Below are 19,801 nucleotides of genomic sequence, written 5' to 3' on the forward strand. Positions count from 1 at the left end.
CATTTAATTATTTCATACGTATTGTTGTGCGGTAGATGGATAAAGTTTGTTAACGGTTATCGTATGCAAGCCTTCAGTTATTAGTTGCAAATATGATAAGAGGGAAATTTTGTTTGAGCGCGTAGGATTGAATTGGCAGCCCTGTGGCAACCTGTTGTTTATGTGTGTGTGTGTGTATCAGAGACATTAACTAGTCCATGCTGCAGCGCTGATGCCGTGGTGTAGTTTAGTTGTTAATAATCTGTGTGGATGTTGATGGTTGTTAAGTGTGATCAGTGATATACCGTTGGTTAGTGAATGATTGTTTGAAATTTGTCGCGTTGCCGCTATGAATTGTGTGCGCAGGACACCTAAAGAAGCTTTCGGCCAACCGGTACGTATATATAATGTTTTATTTAATTTTAATTTGTATTTTATTTTTTTAGTTTAACGACCTTACCGGCTACTTTTCGTGTTATAAGACTTGTCATTTACCGGCCAATTTTATTCCTTTTATCTTTAGATTTATATAACGTAAACTTATATCGAACTACTTCAAATGTTTAGTTCTCTTTGTGCTTTTCGCTGTTTATTGTTACTTCACTCGTATTTGTTTTAACATAATTAAATTAAATAATTAGCGTTTATGAGAGTTGCACAAGAGTTATCTTTATAATCATGTGTAATTCCGAGTAGCCATCGTATGATACTGTGTATATATATGTTCGTTCATATGTATGATATTAATTTTCCACATAGTTTGAAATTTTTTTTAATACATTAAGCACGGCTACCGAATTATTACTTTGTTAAACATTACGTCACCTACTTACTCATTTTTTATGCCTCACGATTAATGTACTGAAGTACTGATAATTTTTACGAAAGTAAGCTAATGTTTTTCCACGATTTAGAAAAACGTACAGGCAACGGAAACCTTGAATATTTTTGTATCCTATTTTCAAAGTTATTTTACATTCATTAATGAGTTGTATTATTTTTTAGACAGTCATGTTGTTAAATATTTTAAGATTATTGTTACGTGTGTCTGAGCATAAAACGTTTTTTGCAATCGGTTTTCACGTGTATTAGAGTTTTTGTTTTTTTATATCAATCTGTACTTGTAAATAAGATTTTTTTTTTTTAGTCGTATTAAAATTAATATTTACTTTTATCCAATTAATTTTAAATGTTCTCTTTTTGTTTATAAAAGACAACGGAAAGCCTTTTTTATTCGCATATATATCCATCCATTCATTGTTATATATTAATATAGCATGTACAAAATGAGTATTTTTAATGTAATAATTCTAAGAGTTTTTTTTTTTATTCTTAACCTTACTATTTAATATTATGAGTTATAAGCTATCCTTTAAAATCTATCGCGCAGCTTTTTATATTTTATTTGAATAAATTAAAATTTCGACTTTATTTACTTAATATTTCACTGTACTATGAATTAGTAGTGTTTAAATAATTGTATCGAGAGGTAAATCAAAGACTACATACGTATCAGGGTTATAAAACTGCGTATTTTCATTACGTACACAATCATTGTTATATCAGTATTATATTCTTTTGCGAAACAATTATATATATATATATATATATATATATATATATATAATACATACAAACTTTTGATTTTTGTTAAATTTTTGTAGACAGTTTTGCCGCTTTTAATGGATTAAGTTTGTATGAAATTATAGTAGGATTTAAATAGGAATTGTTAACGAGTGACAATACATCGAAACACGATTTTTTTTATACAACATTTAAAATTAATAAATTTGTAATTTTGTAACTTAGTACATTATTTTTCGTGTACTTAATATCCAATTTGTGTAATGTTTTGTTATTTTACAAATTAAGAGGTTTTTATCATTTTAATTCATTTATATAAATATCATTTTGTCATATGGTCGCCGTTTTCTTTGGTTAAGAACAGTTCCAGTACATATTGTTCTTGCTTGATTTTTTATTTCGTTTAGGATATCCGGGTGGTCTTCTGCTTTAATAACCTCTTCTTTGTTTTTATCTACCCTTTTTTTTTACATATTCGTTTTCCCTTGTATGTTTTGTATTCAGTTTTTTTTTGTTTTACTTTTATTTTCGTTTAAACTTTACTTTGCATTTATCGTCTTTTTTTAAATAGGTTTTTTTGAACTACTATCTTAATATTTTATAGGTAGCTTTTAATGTTCTTTTGTTTATTTAAAAAAATATTACATGGAACTTTTAAAACTATTCACGTTTTAATACCTACTTTATTGCAGTTTTTCTTTCTTCTACTCTTTGTTCTGTCACTCTTTTAACTAACTTCAAATTTACTCTTTTTTTAAGTTATATTTTTATTTAATATAGTTCCATCCGTTGGTAATAAAACATTATTTCATAGTTTACATTTTCCACGTTGCTTGAAGTATTTCAGTTAATTAGTTAGATTTTCTATGAACTTAATCGGATTCCATTTTCTTTGTTTTAGTAGTAAATTTATAATTACTGAATTAAACATTTTTCAGTCCTCATACGTAATTATATTTCCCCCTTTGTTGTTATTTGTTATATTTTTTTCATTATCATCTCATTAATTATTTATATATCAGATAACCCTAATATTTCAGCTATTTAATTAATTGCTTCCTTTGCATACATTTTTTTTATAATATTGCAGAGAAATATTTGATCTTGTGTTTGACGAGCAAAATTGTTATTTTTTTCTTGGGCAGATGTTAAATCCGTTTATTAATTTTTATCCAGAAATATTGGTTTATCGGTATTGTTAATTTATTAAATACTCTCAATGGAATTTCCTGTACGTAATCTTATTTTTCTTTTTATAATGATGATGTCATTTCTTTATACTTCATTTTTTTAGTGTCCATTCTGTACGTTCATGTTGAGATATGCATTTTTTAAAAGTTTTATTTTTTATGTTTCGGTTGTATTTTTTCTTTGAATTATTGTTGGTTTGTGTTGTATTAAATTTATTTCTTTGTAGCTTAAAATATTAATAAAGACATCGTTATTGGATTTTGGTCGCGGGCCTTCTAGCTCAAGGTCATGATACTCCGTGTATGGATGACATGAGTAGATTATAGGTAGTTAGCTGATTTTTTACTTTTTTTTCCTCTAAAAACATCACAAGAGTATTTTATTTACTTCCATTCAAGTATGGTTTGTATTATATTTTATGAAACAATTAGGTACTTACGTATTAACGCCATCGCAGCTACAGCTTTATTTAAAAACAAATTAGTCAATCGGATTTCGGTGGAAAATGAACAGTCTCTTATTAAATTTTATGAATGGTTATTTATATTTATTTATTTTAAAAATATAATTTAACCAAACTTAACCTACGCTTGCTTCGCTCGTTAACCTTGACTAATTAAACCGTAATTTTTTGGGTATTTATTTAATAAATTCAGTAATTATTATTGCAATTATTTATTATTTAGATAATCAAAACACTCCTGTTTTAAATTATTCTAAATAATTTAAATTTGTATCGAGACTAAAAATTAAGCTATTCATCTATAATTACTGAAGTTATTTTTATTTTCATCTTCGTTACATCATTTTTTCTTACTAATTAATAAATTGAAGCGTAACTATGTTCAGCGTAAAAAAGCGAAAATTCAATTAAATTAGTTTATAAACGTTTTACTTTCCCGGCGAATTTAGTCAGAAAGCGATAGCTACATTGAAGAGGAAAGTATGGTGATCATATAAAACATCTGGTGTCAGGTTTTTTGCAAATTTTTACGTGTTAGGGTCCAATTAGTTAACCTAGATAAAAAATTAAAAAAAATACTGGGTGATATTTAAGTATCTGCATATCTGAGAGGTATTTGGAGGCAGAAAGAAACGGGATTCTACGTAGTTAAAACAAATCTGCATTATGGTGGTTTTTTAATTTTTGTCCGCCATATTGAATCAAATTTAATCTTTTAAATAGAAAGGTAGACATATGATCTCGATTTAAAAGTTTACAAGAAAAACAGCGGTGAAATCCGTTTTTCTGTTAATGCTTTCGTTACCGAGTTTAGGCATTCAAAGTTGTAATGACGGAAAAATCGTGTTAACAATAAAAAGAGTTAAACCGCGTTACATAAACAATTTTATTGCATTTTACATTCATAATGCATACAATAACCAACTTTACAGTGTTATTATATTGATTATAATAAATTATAACTAATAATTAACAACACAACAACAAATTAAACGGCTACATCAGTGATTCCCAAACTGTGCGCCGCGGTCTCTTCACAGGGGCGCCGCGAAATATTGTAAAAACTTCATAATTAATTGAACTAAGACATTTATAATTATTAATGTAATGTTAATAAAGTAAAAAAATAATGAAGATACACGAGTTTTATTTATATTTATTTTTTAATCACGAGAAAGTATGACTTTCACGTAGGGTAGGGCTACATGGAAAAGTTGTAATTGAAAAAGGGTGCCGCGACTCGGAAACGTTTGGGAACCACTGGGCTACATTATATTATTTAAATATTTATTTTAAATATTACAATATTTATTATAAAATTTTTAATTAATGTTTTCGGTCGTAAATTACTAATGAAATGAATTTTGAAAGCATACCATTCTATAAGAAATGTTCAAAATACTTACCCTCTAGAGCTTGACACTGGTAACCTCAAGTAATATCCTTTTATAACTTGTTTCATATCTGGTGGTACGCGAATAGATTCGTGAGTTATTCTTCTTTTCGATTCGTCAATGGCTACAGGTTTTGTTTTGTAAACATTGTGTTTCACATATCCCCAAAAAAAATGTAATCCAGAAGAGACAGGTCTAGGGACCTGGCAGGTCATTCTACGGCTTTTATACGACCTAAACAGCGATTTGGTTCATTTAAAATTTGTCGTCCCTTAGATAATAATGAGGTGTTGCATCATCTTGCTGAAACCATACGTTATTATTTAATTCTTGTCCAACATTTACCCGTATATTTGGTGAAATCCTACCGGCTAACAAGTTGCAGTAAGCATCTCCTGTAGAATTGTCATGTAAAATACAATGACCAACGATTCCTGCCCAAACGTCACCTTCTGAGGGTGTATATGAGCTTCCAACTTCATCTGGGATTATTATCGCTCCAATATCAACTTTTTATTCACATGGCCATTTAACATAAAAGGTTTTTTATCAGTAAATGTTATTAAATTAGAAAAATTTGCGTCTACGTCTAATTTTTGTATTGTACTATCACAATACTCAACTCGACGGTCAAAATCATCTTCCGAAAGTTCTTGCACCAGGTGTAACTTATAAGGGAGAAAATTATTTCTTTAAGAACTTTTTGAACTGAAAAATAACTAATTTCATATTGGACAACAGCTTTCTGAATCGATGAATGAAGGTCTTTAACAAAGCTCTGCAATATATCTAATGACTTTGCATCAGTTGTGACAGTTTTTGGTCTACCGGTGCGAGGATGATTCTTTATAGTATTGGTTTCTTCAAGCCGCTGTACTGTCTTGATCACAGCCTATTTACTTTTATGTTCTTTGTTTGGAAATCTCGTATTATTAAATAAATCACATCTTGTAAAGGCCAAACACTGTCACCATTTACGTTCATTATCAACAGAGTTATTTTTTCGGTTTCACTTAAGATTTAATATGTAATAAAACTAAATAAATGAATGAGGAAACTAATAATAAACCTTTCATCAAAACACAAATTTGAACCACTAGGCCTACAACTTAATTTTTTTGTAGCAATATCAAATTATACAATTACGAGTATGTTGAAGAAAAAAAATGAAATGAAGAGTAATTCTGTTGCATTGTTTCAAAGTAATTCAAACTGTATTATTGTAAATTAATAGCTGATAAATAAAAAAAATCAGCTTATAACACTGAAAGTTAATTTTTATTTAGAAAATAATATCGATTGATATAGCCGTTTAATTTGTTGCGTTGTTAATTATTAATTATTGTTATCAATATTAGCACTGTTTAAAGTTCGTTATTATATGCATTATGAATGTAAAATGTAATAAAATTGTTCATACAACGCGTTTTACCTAGTTTTGTTAACACGATTTTTCCGTCGTTGCAACTTTGAATGTTTATAACTCGATAACGAAGGTATTAACAGAAAAACGGGGTTTCACCATTGTTTTTATTGTAAAATTCTAAATGGAATCTTGTGTCATATGTCCAGCTTTCTAATCAAAAAATTAAATTTGATTCAATATGGCGGACAAAAATAAAAAATAAAAAATAATTTTAGAATTTTTTTTAACTATGTAGAACTTCTTTTCTTTTTGCCTTCAAATACCTCTCAGATATGCACTATAAATCTGTTTTCATATTTATATACAACTATGTATATAAGTATGTGCTATATGTTAGTCGTACTATTTTTGGTCTTATATCTCAAAATTGATCCAACCGATTTTCTTCAAATTTTGTTCAAATATTTCTATATATGGGGGATCAATCATATTTTTTTTCAAAAATTCTTTAAGGGATGGGCGGAAATAGCGAAAAAATCAATTTAGATTTTCTTTAGAGAAATTTTAGAGAACATTTCATTAATTCTTTACCTTCAATGAATGTTATGTAAATAATTCAAACAATTTTCTTTTAAATCAATCACCTCAAAATTGAAATTTATATTTTGTCTTATTTCCCTTTACCTCCATTCGGTTTAAATATTTTTCAAAAAACTTTTGAAAAACTTCTTACGTAAAGTTGTCAAGAAATATCTACAGTTTTTTTTTTTTTTTTAATTATAGACCCCGGACCTAAAATGTAGAAAGTTTTTTGAAAATTCTCTTTTTCATATTTTAGGCTTCATTGAAGGGGGTGTTAGGTTTAGACAAAACTTTGCTGAAAAAATTTATTAAGCGAATCTATGCATGAATATTTTTAGAAAAATCTTTCTTAAAATTTATTCCATATTAAAATATGTGTGTTGCATTTTTGGGTCTTAGTTTTTAAATTTTTATTATTACATTTTTTCTTTCTGGTTTAAAGTAGGTATGACACCTATATTATTTACCGGACCCAAAATGAGAATCAGTTTTTTCCATTACTTTCATAAAAGTTATAATTTTTAGTACATCGTGTGTTACTATGAATATAGTAACATACAGCGTAATACAGCGTTTTTATGCGCCTGTGTGTATTTAAAAAAATAAAAAAACATTAAAAAAACAACCGTCCTTAAAGTTTAAAAGTAATAGGCTACTTTTTCAATTGTGAAAATTTTAAAGTAAATTAATTAATATTTATTTATTTAGTATTTAAAATAAATATGTCATTTATGCTTTCATTTCATTTTTATGAAGAATATGCTTCTATCGAAATGAGTTTCTTGTTTCTTGTTAATCTATCGGCTGTTATCTGTTGCTTTTTTAAGTACAAGGAAGTATTGTGATCGCGAAAATGTCGGTTTTCAGATTTCAACGGAAATATCCATTTTGATCATTCCTAATCCATTTTAACTAGTTTCAGCGTGATGTCTGTACGTACGTATGTCGCACAACTCAAAAACTATTAGCCTTAGGAAGTTGAAATTTTGGATTTAGGACTCTTGTAACATCTAGTTGTGCACCTCCCCTTTCTATTGCTATCGACTGGACCAAAAGTTTCCAAAAAAACCCAAAATCCAAACTGTTTGGATTTTGGACTTTTTATTAGTTGCAGGAAAAAAAGGTCGTTGATATTTTAAGTGGTACATATTTTTTTTTGGTTCCAGAGTTATAGCCAAATAAAATTTTAATTAATAAAATATTTGGATCTTAGAAGGGGACGGCACATCGGTACAAATCCGACTTCATTTATTTTGTTTTTTAACTATTTTAAAAAAAATTTAAATATATTGATTTATTAATAATTATCTACCTCTGTAAAAAAAAAAACTTTTACAATAAATAATAATTCAATAGTAAAACAGAAATATCAGAAGTCATTAGTGAAATAAAATTTTATGTACTTTTAAAAATGTGTGTATGTAATTTAATAGCCGTACAAGGAAGTCATCTGTTGTCCACATGAGATTTTTCGTTTCCTTTGTTCTTATTTTGTAGTGTAGCTTTTACTGTCACGTTTTGTAAAACATGCATGATATTGTGGTACTTATTTAACAATACCGAATTAATGATACGGTATTCTAAATATAATTACGTACCCTTAAAAATATTTCTTTACAAATTTTACAAGTTTTCCTTAGTTAATAAAAAAAATGTAGCGGAATTTAAAAAAAATAAAATTATAAGTGGATCATCGAAATCTGTTCAGTGCTGAAGAGTAACGCATGAACATGTAGAAAAAAAATTACATATTGGTCGAATCTCTTAATTTTAAATATTAGGATATTTTTTTACGGTTAATATAACTTTTCAAATACAATCTTTCATCCCTGGATTACCTTCATTTATTAACAGGTGTAAAATGTCAAAATATCTTTTGAACCGTAGTTTTACATCGTATTTTTTAAAATTGTGTGACCTATTCAATTTCCAGTAAAAGATTTTGGGTTGGATTATTTTTTCTTATCTATTTCACGAAATTGTTTTTGTAAGTAAACCTTCTTTCCGACATTAGTGGTAAAAAAAGAATAAGTACTGCCCTTAAAAAAGTGGTGGTAATATATTTAATAACTTGAAATGTGAACTGAATAATTTTTTTTTTGTTTATTAGTGTTTTATGAAATGTCCCTTTTCGGTTAAATGTTCCTCCATTTATATTTATTTTTGTTACATATTTCTCGTGTTAGTTAACGAACAGAGATCAATTCCAGTGATGCTCTTGGTTGAACAGTTTAAAAGTAAATTGGATACTTCCTCTTACCATACATTTCCAAGGACGGAGAAGATTATTCTTTTAGAAACCCTATACCGGTTGGGAAGTTATACTTTAATTTGTATAAGAAAATACATTTTAGCCGGGTCATATAATTAAGGTAGTAAATATAAAATCTTTTGTTTTAATTTGCTGTTTCCATCTGGTAAAGATAACTTGATCTACCGAAGAATCAAAAGGTTTTAGGCGGAATGATGGTCCGATGCTTGGAGCGAGACCTTGAACTGTTTCTAACAGGTAATAATGCTAGAGTTATTTTCAGCTCCTTTCTATCGTAGGATAATTCCTGCTTTCTCCTCACCCTTTCCTTATCTTATTCTCTGTCCATTCTTTCCCCTTTCTCATTTTATATTTAAAGATCTGGTCTTTGCTAAGGACACTGAAATCTTTAGAGCAAGTGGTTCATAGGTGTGATCTATTGAGGGGACGCCTATGTACCGATCCAGTAACTCTTTTCCAGACTATCGGATTATAGTAAAGTTGAAATTCCAGCCGGGTCAAACTAGGTTTCTTAATCCTACAAAAAAAATATACAGTTAAAAATAACGAGCTGGTGCAGATGAATTTTTAAAATATTTTTGTCTTTTGTTATGCTACTGATGGTTTTGTAGATATCTTAAGTCTTTAATCTATTTTCCATATTACATCGTTCTCTGTGCTCTGTTCAGCGGATGATGAATTTCTTATCTCGTTAGTAGTATTCTGTGAACATAGAATTACAAGCATTTTTTCATACTTTTACTTTCGGATTGGACACTAGGTTAGAGATTCATAACTCTTTTTGATGGATAAAATAAAACGAATGTTGATAACTTAGGGAAATAATAATATTACTGTGTTTTAAACATTTTTGTATTTGAATACTGTCATAAAAATTGCACAAGTGGACATTTAACGGAAAGGTATCTTCAAAAATAATCTTGTTACGAATTAGACAATCAGTTACTGTCAACGAAGTTGGCAGAAGATCAGAATAGGACACCAAATCGGCAGAATTTGTTAGTATTCCTGGGAGTAGCTGTAGTTATTAACAAATATTTTAAAATTAAAATAAAACAGACAGAAAATACTTGTGCATCTTTTACTGGAAGAATTTATTAATGTACAATCTTGGTTAAAGAAAAAAAAAATCTTTTCGTTTAACTAAACACAATATTTCGGCTTAAAATAAAGGACGTTATTATGCTTCTGTTATCATTTCTAATAAACTATTGAACCGTTTGAAAAATCTTAGTTCCAATTTATTTAAAATACACATAACAGGTTTTCTTTTACGAAAACATTATTCTGTTTATAAATTTTTACGTATTGCCTATTAGTTAAAAACAAAACAAAAAATTCGCTTCTCTGCATCCCAACGTGTTCATAAATATGTGATGAAAATAATTTTCGGTAGCACCTTTTAAATTGTGGATTATTTTTTACTAATTTTTTTATATTAAAATAATAATTAATATGGACTATAAACACATCTCTTTTTTTATCTTATGATTTGCTTTTTTATATATAATTTATCTTACACTGACATGATCTGTATAATGAGTTTTTATATACGAATCAGAATAATGATTTATTTGTTTTAGAATGTCCAAAAAAGGAATTTTTTCAGTATTTTTTTTTTTTTACAAGTAAAACGACATGAAGGTAATTTTTTACTTCCTTGTACCAAATAAAGGAAGTATTATGATCGCGAAAAATTTAGGTTTTCAAATTTCAACGGAAATATCAATTTTGACTACCCCTGAATCCATTTTGACTAGTTTCGGCGTGACATCTGTACGTACGTATATATCTCGCATAACTCAAAAACGATTAGCCGTAGGATGTTGAAATTTTTAACGATTAGCCTAAGGACTGCTGTAACAAAAAATTGTGCACCTTCCATTTTGATTGCAATCGACTGAACCAAAAATGTCCAAAAATGCCCAAATCCAAAAAAATTTGGATTTTGAACTTTTTCTTCTGTAGTAATAAGCTCTCATTTCAGAGCCTTTCAACAATATATCATAAGTGGTAATTATTTTCATTGGTTTCAGAGTTATAGCCAAATAAAATTTTAATTAATGAAATATTTGGATCTTAGAAGGGGAAGGCACATCGGTTCGAATCAGATTTCGTCTCCTTTTTTTTTTTTTAACTTTTTTTAATTTAAATGTATTGATTTATTGATGATTCTGATTGTAAAAATATTTTTACGATAAATGATAATTATTATTCAATAATAAAAATAAAAATATTAAAAAATATCAGAAGTTATTAATGAAATAGAATTTTATTTAAAAAAATAAAAATATGTATATGCAATTTAACAGACGTACAAGGAAGTCATGTAGTGCCCACATCAGATGTTTTGATTTTGTAACAATGTCTATAAAATCATTTGATGATTAAATATATTAAGATCTTCAATAAGTGGCAGGGATACGGATTTTAGATCTTGTACTTCTGAAGAAAATTAAGCGACCAAACAGATAGGGACAGATGTTCCTGGTTGCCGAAAATTTGTTGGTTGCCGCGACCGAGTTCGCATGCGCATATCCTGTATGTATGTGTGTGCGCGCGCCCGCGTTTATATTTGTCGACTAATATAAATCGTAGTTGCCTTGTATTTCCTTTTTCTGCTCTTTTAATGTATTTAATAAATGTTACATAACATAGTTTTAAAAAATTTTTTTTTTTGTTATGAAAGAGCGGACTACAACAGTTACGGTCATTATCCCGGTGGAAATTGGTAGCGTATGAAAAGATGCCGTGCCTGAACGGTATTCGAACTCGGGACCTAAGCACGAAAAGACACTGCCTACTCAGCGACAGAGGTCGGCTGAGTAATAACAGAGTTATTATTTAGGCTAATTTAATTCATTATACTTTTTTTTTCGCAACTGTTTTCTGTTTTAGCCTTTTTTATAGTTCAATTTTTTTTTTTTCGGCAACACGAACAATCAATTTAGTGCTCCAACGTTATTGTAATTCTGGCATGATGCCAGATACGTTAGTTGCATTGATATTATTATTTCAGTGTCGTTCGTAACGTTTTTAATGTGTGAACTCTATTTTTTTTAGCTAATACATTTTAATAAGATTCTTTTCCTTATGTTTGTATTTATTTTTAAGTTTTTTGGAGTTAATTCTTTAGATCGATTTACTGTTTTTATTGTTTCTGATTTTTTTTTAGTCGGTTTTTCATTGGAAATTCGTTTGTTGATTATATTAAATTTTTATTTTAATAACTAGAGAAGTAGGGAACAAATCTGAATGAAATATAGAGTAGGCCTATTATCTTTTTCTAAGAAAGAATATGTTATAATTTATTGGAATTTTTAGCTTATTATCTTTTTCTAAGAAAGAATCTTTTAATTTATTGGAATTTTTATTTATATGTTTTTTAGTTAAATGAATTGTTCATAATTCGTAGTAAAAGAAAATTAAAATAATATTATATCTCTTTGTTTTTATATTTTAACTAGGTCATAAAAGGCAGTTTTTGATAAAAAAATTTTCGTCGAATTCGTTTATTACTCTTAACTTAAATAGATGTAAACAGGAAAAGTCTTAATTATGTAGAAATTAATTATAGTAATTTTTGTTTTATTTTTTACCGTTATAAGTCTTTCAGATTTGGAAAATTAGCAAAAGTAATATTTCGTTGTGAAAATTGAGGTCTGGAATATAAATAGATGTAATTAATAAGTAATATAAGCATGTAACCCTTAAAATGTAACTTCCTTACAGGCCTAAATATAAAATTTGTGGCTCGAAAATCTCCAAAATTACTAGATCAATTTCGTTGAAATTTAGATGTGCTGTAATAGTGTATCTGAAATTGTACAAGTGAGAATTTGGTTGAGTCCTTCTTCTGTTACGCTCAGTTTGAGGTCGACAACAGAAAACATAACCTCAATTTAAGGTTATGTTGACTTTATATTTGTGTACTTTTCATACGAGCTTATGCAATTAGTTATAGTGGTGAGTGAGTTGTGTGTAGGGTCTACCCGATATTTTTACTTATTTTATCAAATTACGGTTAAAATAATTTAATTCTCTTATAAAGAGAAAATATATTTTAATATTAAATAAGAAACATATATTAAATGAGAAAACTACCACCGATATAATTTCATGTTTTGTACATTTCTTACGCAAAAAATTATACGAAAAATATTTTACAAAATAATATAACGAAAAATCGGTTTTTCATACAACTGCGCAAAAATTTTTTTATGTTTATTACGATCTAGAAAATGGACACAATAAATATTAATAATGATTTTTAATTTTATGTGAATAAAGGCAACTTGTTTTGGACAAATAAATTACTTAGCTAGGATCATTTTTATCACTTATTTAATTTTAAGCACTTACTCTTTAACGGCTCTTCATTAATATTTTGTTTGATTTAGTAGTTCGTTTATTTACTATTCTGAGATTATCTTTTAATTTTTAATACAATTTTATAGTTTGAATTACCGATTGCTTAGTAATTTTTTCTGCCGATTCATCGTTTATCCTTATAATTACGTCTTGAACGAAAAGTTTATCGTTTTACTTGATTTTTATTATTAATTTCTTTTATTTTCCATTATGTCTTCAAACATACAACGTTTAAATTTTTAATGTTTATATAGGTGCTTGAAAAAGTTTACCTGGATTTTCATTCCTGAATTTTTACGTATCAAAATAAATAAAAAATATAAAAAATGGTGATTTTTCCTTCGTTTCTGTCTGGCATTTTTTATTTTTGTAAAGAAAATTTTATTTTTAAAGATCAATTTCAGAAATCATTATACCGGGTATACAAAAAAGAATATCGAGAATTGGTTATATCTCTTGGATGAGGTGTACAATGTTGATTTATGGCTAAAATCCAAGAGCAAAAAGGACAGTTTTAGTTGCGCGCATGGCCATAGACCATCTTTCCTCTTTACATCGCCGTTGGAAAAGATTGCTACTTCTAAGCAGCAAACCTTCTCTGTTTTGCAGTTGCTGAATGTGAATCTATTGTTACAGTTCAATTTCTCTAAAATTTTATTTTACTTTTTACTCTTTTTTTTTTCTTACTGTTCGCTTTACACAGACCGGATATCTGTGTAAAGCGAAGAGTACGGGACGACCAAGAGCGGTTTGAAGAAAATGTTGAATATGTCGAGCAGTCTTTCCTGCTTAACCCAAAAAAATCTGTTAGGAAAGCCAATCACGAAATAGCAATGTCAGTGTGGAATACTTTAACGAAACGCTTACATATTCAGCCATACCGTTTACATAATAACAATTAAAAAAAAATATGAAAAAATATCAGAAGTTATTAATGAAATAAAATTTTATGTACTTTTTATTTAAAAAAAAAAAATTGTAAATGTAATCTAATAGGCGTACAAGGAAGTCATGTGGTGTCCACATCAGATATTTTATTTTGTAATCGATTTCATCGATTTTAAATGATAAAGTCATTATATTTAAGAACCTTATTGCGTGTTTGAAATAAAATCTGCAAGGCCAGGAAAGTTAGGCCGACAACACTTTTGCCTGATTTTTTTTACTTTTAATTTTTAAAAAACCCATAATTAAAAAAAAAAACGTTTTCATATTGTCATTTACATAATGGTGTTTTCGATTAAAAAGAATCGAATTATGTCCTAATGAAGAATAAGGCGTAAATTAACATAAAACATTCACAGACGATTCTAATTAAAAATTTCTTTATTTAATGAAATTTGTTAAAAAAGAAAAGAAAATGGAAAAAAAATTCAATAATCGATTAGTTATAATAAAAACTATCGATTCGCTTGCATACTGTTTTTTCTATTGAAGGTTAGTCATATAACAGACTTATCATTTGAAATAGGATCATCCAAAGGTAATCCTCAAGGAGTACAAAAATAGTTAGTATATATAAATACAATAAATTTAATAACTATGAAATAACTTGATAGTGTCTAGAACTCTAGTATAGATTTACAAGTTAAATATAATTAAACACAGACATAATACATATCTTCAAACCACTAACCAAGTCGGGTGCGTAAATGGAACAAGGAATGAAAGATTAACTTAAGATAACCGCAGATAAATTATATAAGTAAGCATCCATAAATTTGAATAACCGGAAATAAATTAAAAACAATTATAAGAAGTAGTATCTCCTCCAACAAACCCCATCATCATAACAGTCCATCAAGCAGATGGAATCTTTTCAGCCTCCTAACATCCTCACTATTGCCAAGTAAATTCAAAGCTAGATGATGACGTGCTTCTTCAGACTGGATACGTATCTCTAAACCGTGCGTTCAACTTCTTCTCAAACGTATAGAATTCCTATGTAATCCTCTGTCTCAGTTTTCCTCGTGAACCACGGCGTTTGTGTTATGTCCCATAGTATTTTTATTTTTTTTTAACCTCCGGGACTACCGTTAGATATTGCTTCAGAGGATGAGATGAACAATTTGTAGCGTGTGTGAAAAAATGTCATGCCTGACCGGGATTCGAACCCGGGACCTCCGGATGAAAAGCCGAGATGCTACCACTCGCACCACGAAAGCTGGCATTATTCTGAAACCGTTGAATGTTCTCCACTTTGCTGTTCGGTTGTTGCCTCAGAGTTTGATTCCTCAAGTCCATACCGGCTTCAAGATAGCTTTGTAAAGCAAAATCTTGTAGGGTTAAGAAAGTTGAGATCTACCCAATATCCAGTACAGGTTTTTAATTTATTGTTAAAAACAACTTTAATTTTCACTTAAATATTAGCCATATCTTCCATTTGTTCTACGAGAAGTACTGGATGAAAACTTAACTAAATATAATTTAAAATTTCGTTAAGTCTTCTTAGCAATTTAATTTACAAAAAAAGAGAATCCTGTCGTCAGAAATAACTAATCTTTCTTCTTTCTCTAATTTCATATTTTATTTTTACTATAAATAACTACAGTTTCTCCCCTCGGAACAATAAACATATATGTTGAATGTCTATAATTGACTTGAAGGAGAGAAAGCCCAACAGTGCAATTAATTAATGTTCTATTCTAGTCGGCACGCTGTAACAACTGCCGATGGATGGTAATGAAATGAATTTTTATTTTATAGTGTATAAAAAAATGCAATGCCTGATTGGGACTCGAACCTAGAACCTCTGAATCTAAGGCAGATATACTACCACTCCATGTCAAAAATAGAAAATTTCATCATAAAATTGCATATTTATTATATTATTTTGTTTTATCATTAAATGTATAACTGGATATTACCAACAGTTAGTTGATGGCGATGACACGTGAAATGAATTAACGCAGTGATAGTTGCGATGTAGAAATATTTACATCTTAGATTGATTAGTACGTAATTAACTGTGTAAGAACAAGAGATAAATATTAAAAATTAAAAAACGACTGCCAAAACATTTGCTCTTTAATATAGGATAATTAAAGAGCGTGCGGGTGACAGTTTTATATATACGTAATATTTTTATATAGTATAATGTTTTTTTAAATCTTTAAAATTTATTTAAATATATATATATATATAGCCTATGACATTCCCGGTAACGTAGGAATTCCAACGTGGGGTCATACATCTAAATCGGTTCAGCCGTTGAGCTGCTACGGTGGAACAAACATACATCCTAAATACATTACGCTCGTTTTTGGGCATTCGTGTAATAATATATTTTATTGTGTAGTTTGATAAATAAGTTTTATTTTGTGTTGATTTCGTAATAGTTATGATATGGAAAACGTAATATGTCCTTATTTCATTTTTGTTTGGCATCTTTCTATAGTAAAATGTTTTGAAAATAATATATATATTCTCAAAGGTTCGGATAATTAACTGGTCGATTAACAAAGTAATGCGCATGGGTCAAATATACTTTTAAAAAAAACTAGACATTTTTAAAAATCATTTTCCAACTTATAATTTATTAATTCGGTGCGTTTGAATCTTACAAATTTTAATTGAAGACTTTGAATTATATTTAATATGGAGTTATAGTAGAATCGAAAATTGGGGCTGGTATAAGTTCAAACTGGTCTGATTAGCGGCTTGTATATCATGACTTTTATATTAACCGGAGTATGATGACTTACATCCTATCAAAATTTAATATATGTAGGTGTTAAGTGAGGATTCGAAGGGAGAAATCGGTCGAATTTAAATCCTAAATATACTCGTTTAATAAAAAACTGAACTGTTATTAATAATAAAAAAAGTCTACTGGATGCGGAATAAAGATAATTTTTTTTTTGTGATTTATATACAATTGTTATTTTTGAGGCTGTAAACCGTTGCCAATTTGAATTTTAAATGGATTGTAAATTGTTCTGAAGCACGGTTAATATTATTTTGATTCGAAAAGAATCGTGATATCATCAGAAAATATATGTTATTGGGTTCGGAGAAGTTGAAATATCATAGATATAATTATTGTAGAGTAGAGGACCTAAAATAGATCCTTGAGGAATTCCAGCTACGAATTATTGGGAAAAACGTTACAAGACAAGAAAAAAGGTTGTCTAAGGAAAAATGTTGTAATTAAGATTTGTGTGTCGACGCTAACCAATCATGCATGCCATACGAAATATCAAGGAAGGATGAATTTTTTAATATATTTACGTTATATATTGTATTTTATTTAGATTGAGGTAAAATCACAATTTACTAATGTCGACTGTGATGTGAGATTTTTTCTAGTCTGTTTTTTTACTATTGTAATTTTTAACATCTTATTGTAATTTATTTTATTAAAATTAATAAATTATATTTTTGTATTTATTTCTTAAGTAGGCCGTAATGCATATATATACGTATATAATGTGGTTTGTATAGTGAAAGTTATTTTAAATGTCATACAACAAACTTTTAAAAAGAAAAAAAAACAAAATAAATATATTAAAATACCACAAAATGATTGTTTTTTTTTTTCAACTTGTTATAAGCTAATGATATATGGTTGCTTTTTCTTTTCTGCTTGTTTAAACTGTTTTTTTTTTTATAACTCTTCTTTTGTCATTCCATTCGGACATGCGCTTATGTGTTTTATGGAAATAAAATGAAATTATTCGTAATACTTTTAAAAGCTACTTTAAATAACCTGTATTTATTTAACCTATTTTTTTATTTGGTTTTCCTTTTTTTTAATCTATAATGCATAACAAAACGTACGTAATATTAATACTTATTAAAAAAATCGTTCTACCTTTTCAGCAAAAAAAATCAAACGATATTGGTGTATTTTTTAGTTTTTTTTTATGAAATTAAAAATTTAATCCATCCATCCACAGATAAAGCTGAAAGTTATTAATAGTTTTTTAAATTTTTTTTTATAAGTAAAGAAAACCTTTTTTTAACTAAACCTATACAAATTATTTCATCGAAGTGTAAAAAATTATATCCTCTTTTTACTGCAGGAATTGGTTATTTGATAAACATCATTACTTTCAAAGTAAGCAATACCTATTATTGTTACTGGTACTTAAGATGCGTTAAATTTGGTACAACCATAAGAATTACTATGATGAAAACTGTGCATAACGATAGATTTACATATTAAACAATAATATTAGGGTAAGGATCTTTTTTTTAAGTTTTATATTTTGTTTTGGTATAATTATAATTTATATTTGTTACATGTAACATTTCTCAGAAGTTTTCATTTTTCAAAAGTTTTGATGATAATTTTTTAGCTGAATTCAATGAAGGAGGACCTTAATTTGACATTCATTGATAGTGTTCTACCATTAGGGCAGGTCCTATCATAGCTGTTGCTCTCCATCTTGTACTATCCTCTTTGTTTCACCATATTCTTCCTTTTCCATAATCCCATCAATAATTTGAGATCTCTTCCTTCCTCTTCCTTTCACCAAGCCTTCTATCGCATCCACTAATATCTTCTTCTCATATATGTCCTAGCCAGTAACTTCTCTTAATTCAATTACATTTAGAATTTTCCTGTTCTGTCAGATTTTCCTTAATACTTCATTTGTTAAATGGTCTTGCCATCTTACATTTATCATTCTGCGCTGCACCTTAAAAGCCTCAATTCGTTTTCTAATTGCCTTTCTCATCGTCCATGTTTCAGCTCCATAGAGCATCACATTCCAAATAAAATATTTCATTAATCTCTTGCTTAACGCTAAGTTTAACTTTCCACACAGCAGTCTTCCATTCTTATTAATTGCCTGCTTACTTCTTGTTTTAATTTCTACCGTGCAAGTCAAGTAATCAGTTACAAGGCGCCGTAACTACTGAAATTTCTTCACCTGCTGTAAAATGTCATTTCCTATCTTAATCCTCTCTTCCTTTCCACCTGATACTGTACATTTGTCTTCTTTTTGTTGATCTTCATAACCTGACTTTTGCAAGCTTCATTTAAGTCATCAAGCATTTTACTTAGTTTACTTGGAGACTACGTCAGTACTGCCATGTCATCAGCAAAACGTATACATTCTAGTCTTCCACAGATCTTTATTCCACTTTTCAGACAGTTTTTAATTATTTCTTCCAGATATACTAAATGGTGTTGGTGACATGTAGCATCTCTACGTCACTCCCCTTCGAATCCCTATTCTTCCTCTCGTATCGTCTTCTACCCTCACTTTTATTCTCTGGTTGTAGTACAGCTCTTTTGTTAGGCATCATTCTTTCCAGTCAACTCCCTTCTTTTCCAAAATTAGCAGTAATTTATCCCATCTAACTCTATCAAATGCCTTTCTAGGTCAACAAATGCTACATACACTCTCTACCTCCTTATCACATGTCTCTCAACTATTACTCTTAGCAGTTCTATAGCATCTCTTATTCCATCACCTCTTCTAAATCCGTACCATTATTCCTCATTTCACCATCCAATTTATTGTATATCCTTTTATTTAGAACCCTTAATACCTTAGCTGCATATGATATTAGGCTAATCGTTCTGTGTTCGACATAAGATTGTTTTTATTTTTCATATTCAAACCTTGCTTTTCATTAAATAGACTCTT

At 28.6% G+C, this 19,801-nt stretch overlaps 1 protein-coding gene across 1 annotated transcript in view; it reads left to right on the top strand.

Annotated features, from left to right (window-relative positions):
• Positions 1-228: 228 nt before the first annotated feature.
• The window catches only part of Lmpt (four and a half LIM domains protein limpet), a 913,540-nt gene continuing 893,967 nt past the window's right edge, over positions 229-19,801 (top strand). Inside the window, exon 1 of the mRNA XM_075376627.1 lies at positions 229-373. Coding sequence (XP_075232742.1) covers positions 329-373 — 45 coding nt within the window. The 5' untranslated portion in view covers positions 229-328. The remainder of the gene's footprint in view (positions 374-19,801) is intronic.

The sequence above is a fragment of the Lycorma delicatula genome, chromosome 10 (genome assembly GCF_047948215.1).
Source record: "Lycorma delicatula isolate Av1 chromosome 10, ASM4794821v1, whole genome shotgun sequence".
Classification (NCBI taxonomy): domain Eukaryota; kingdom Metazoa; phylum Arthropoda; class Insecta; order Hemiptera; family Fulgoridae; genus Lycorma; species Lycorma delicatula.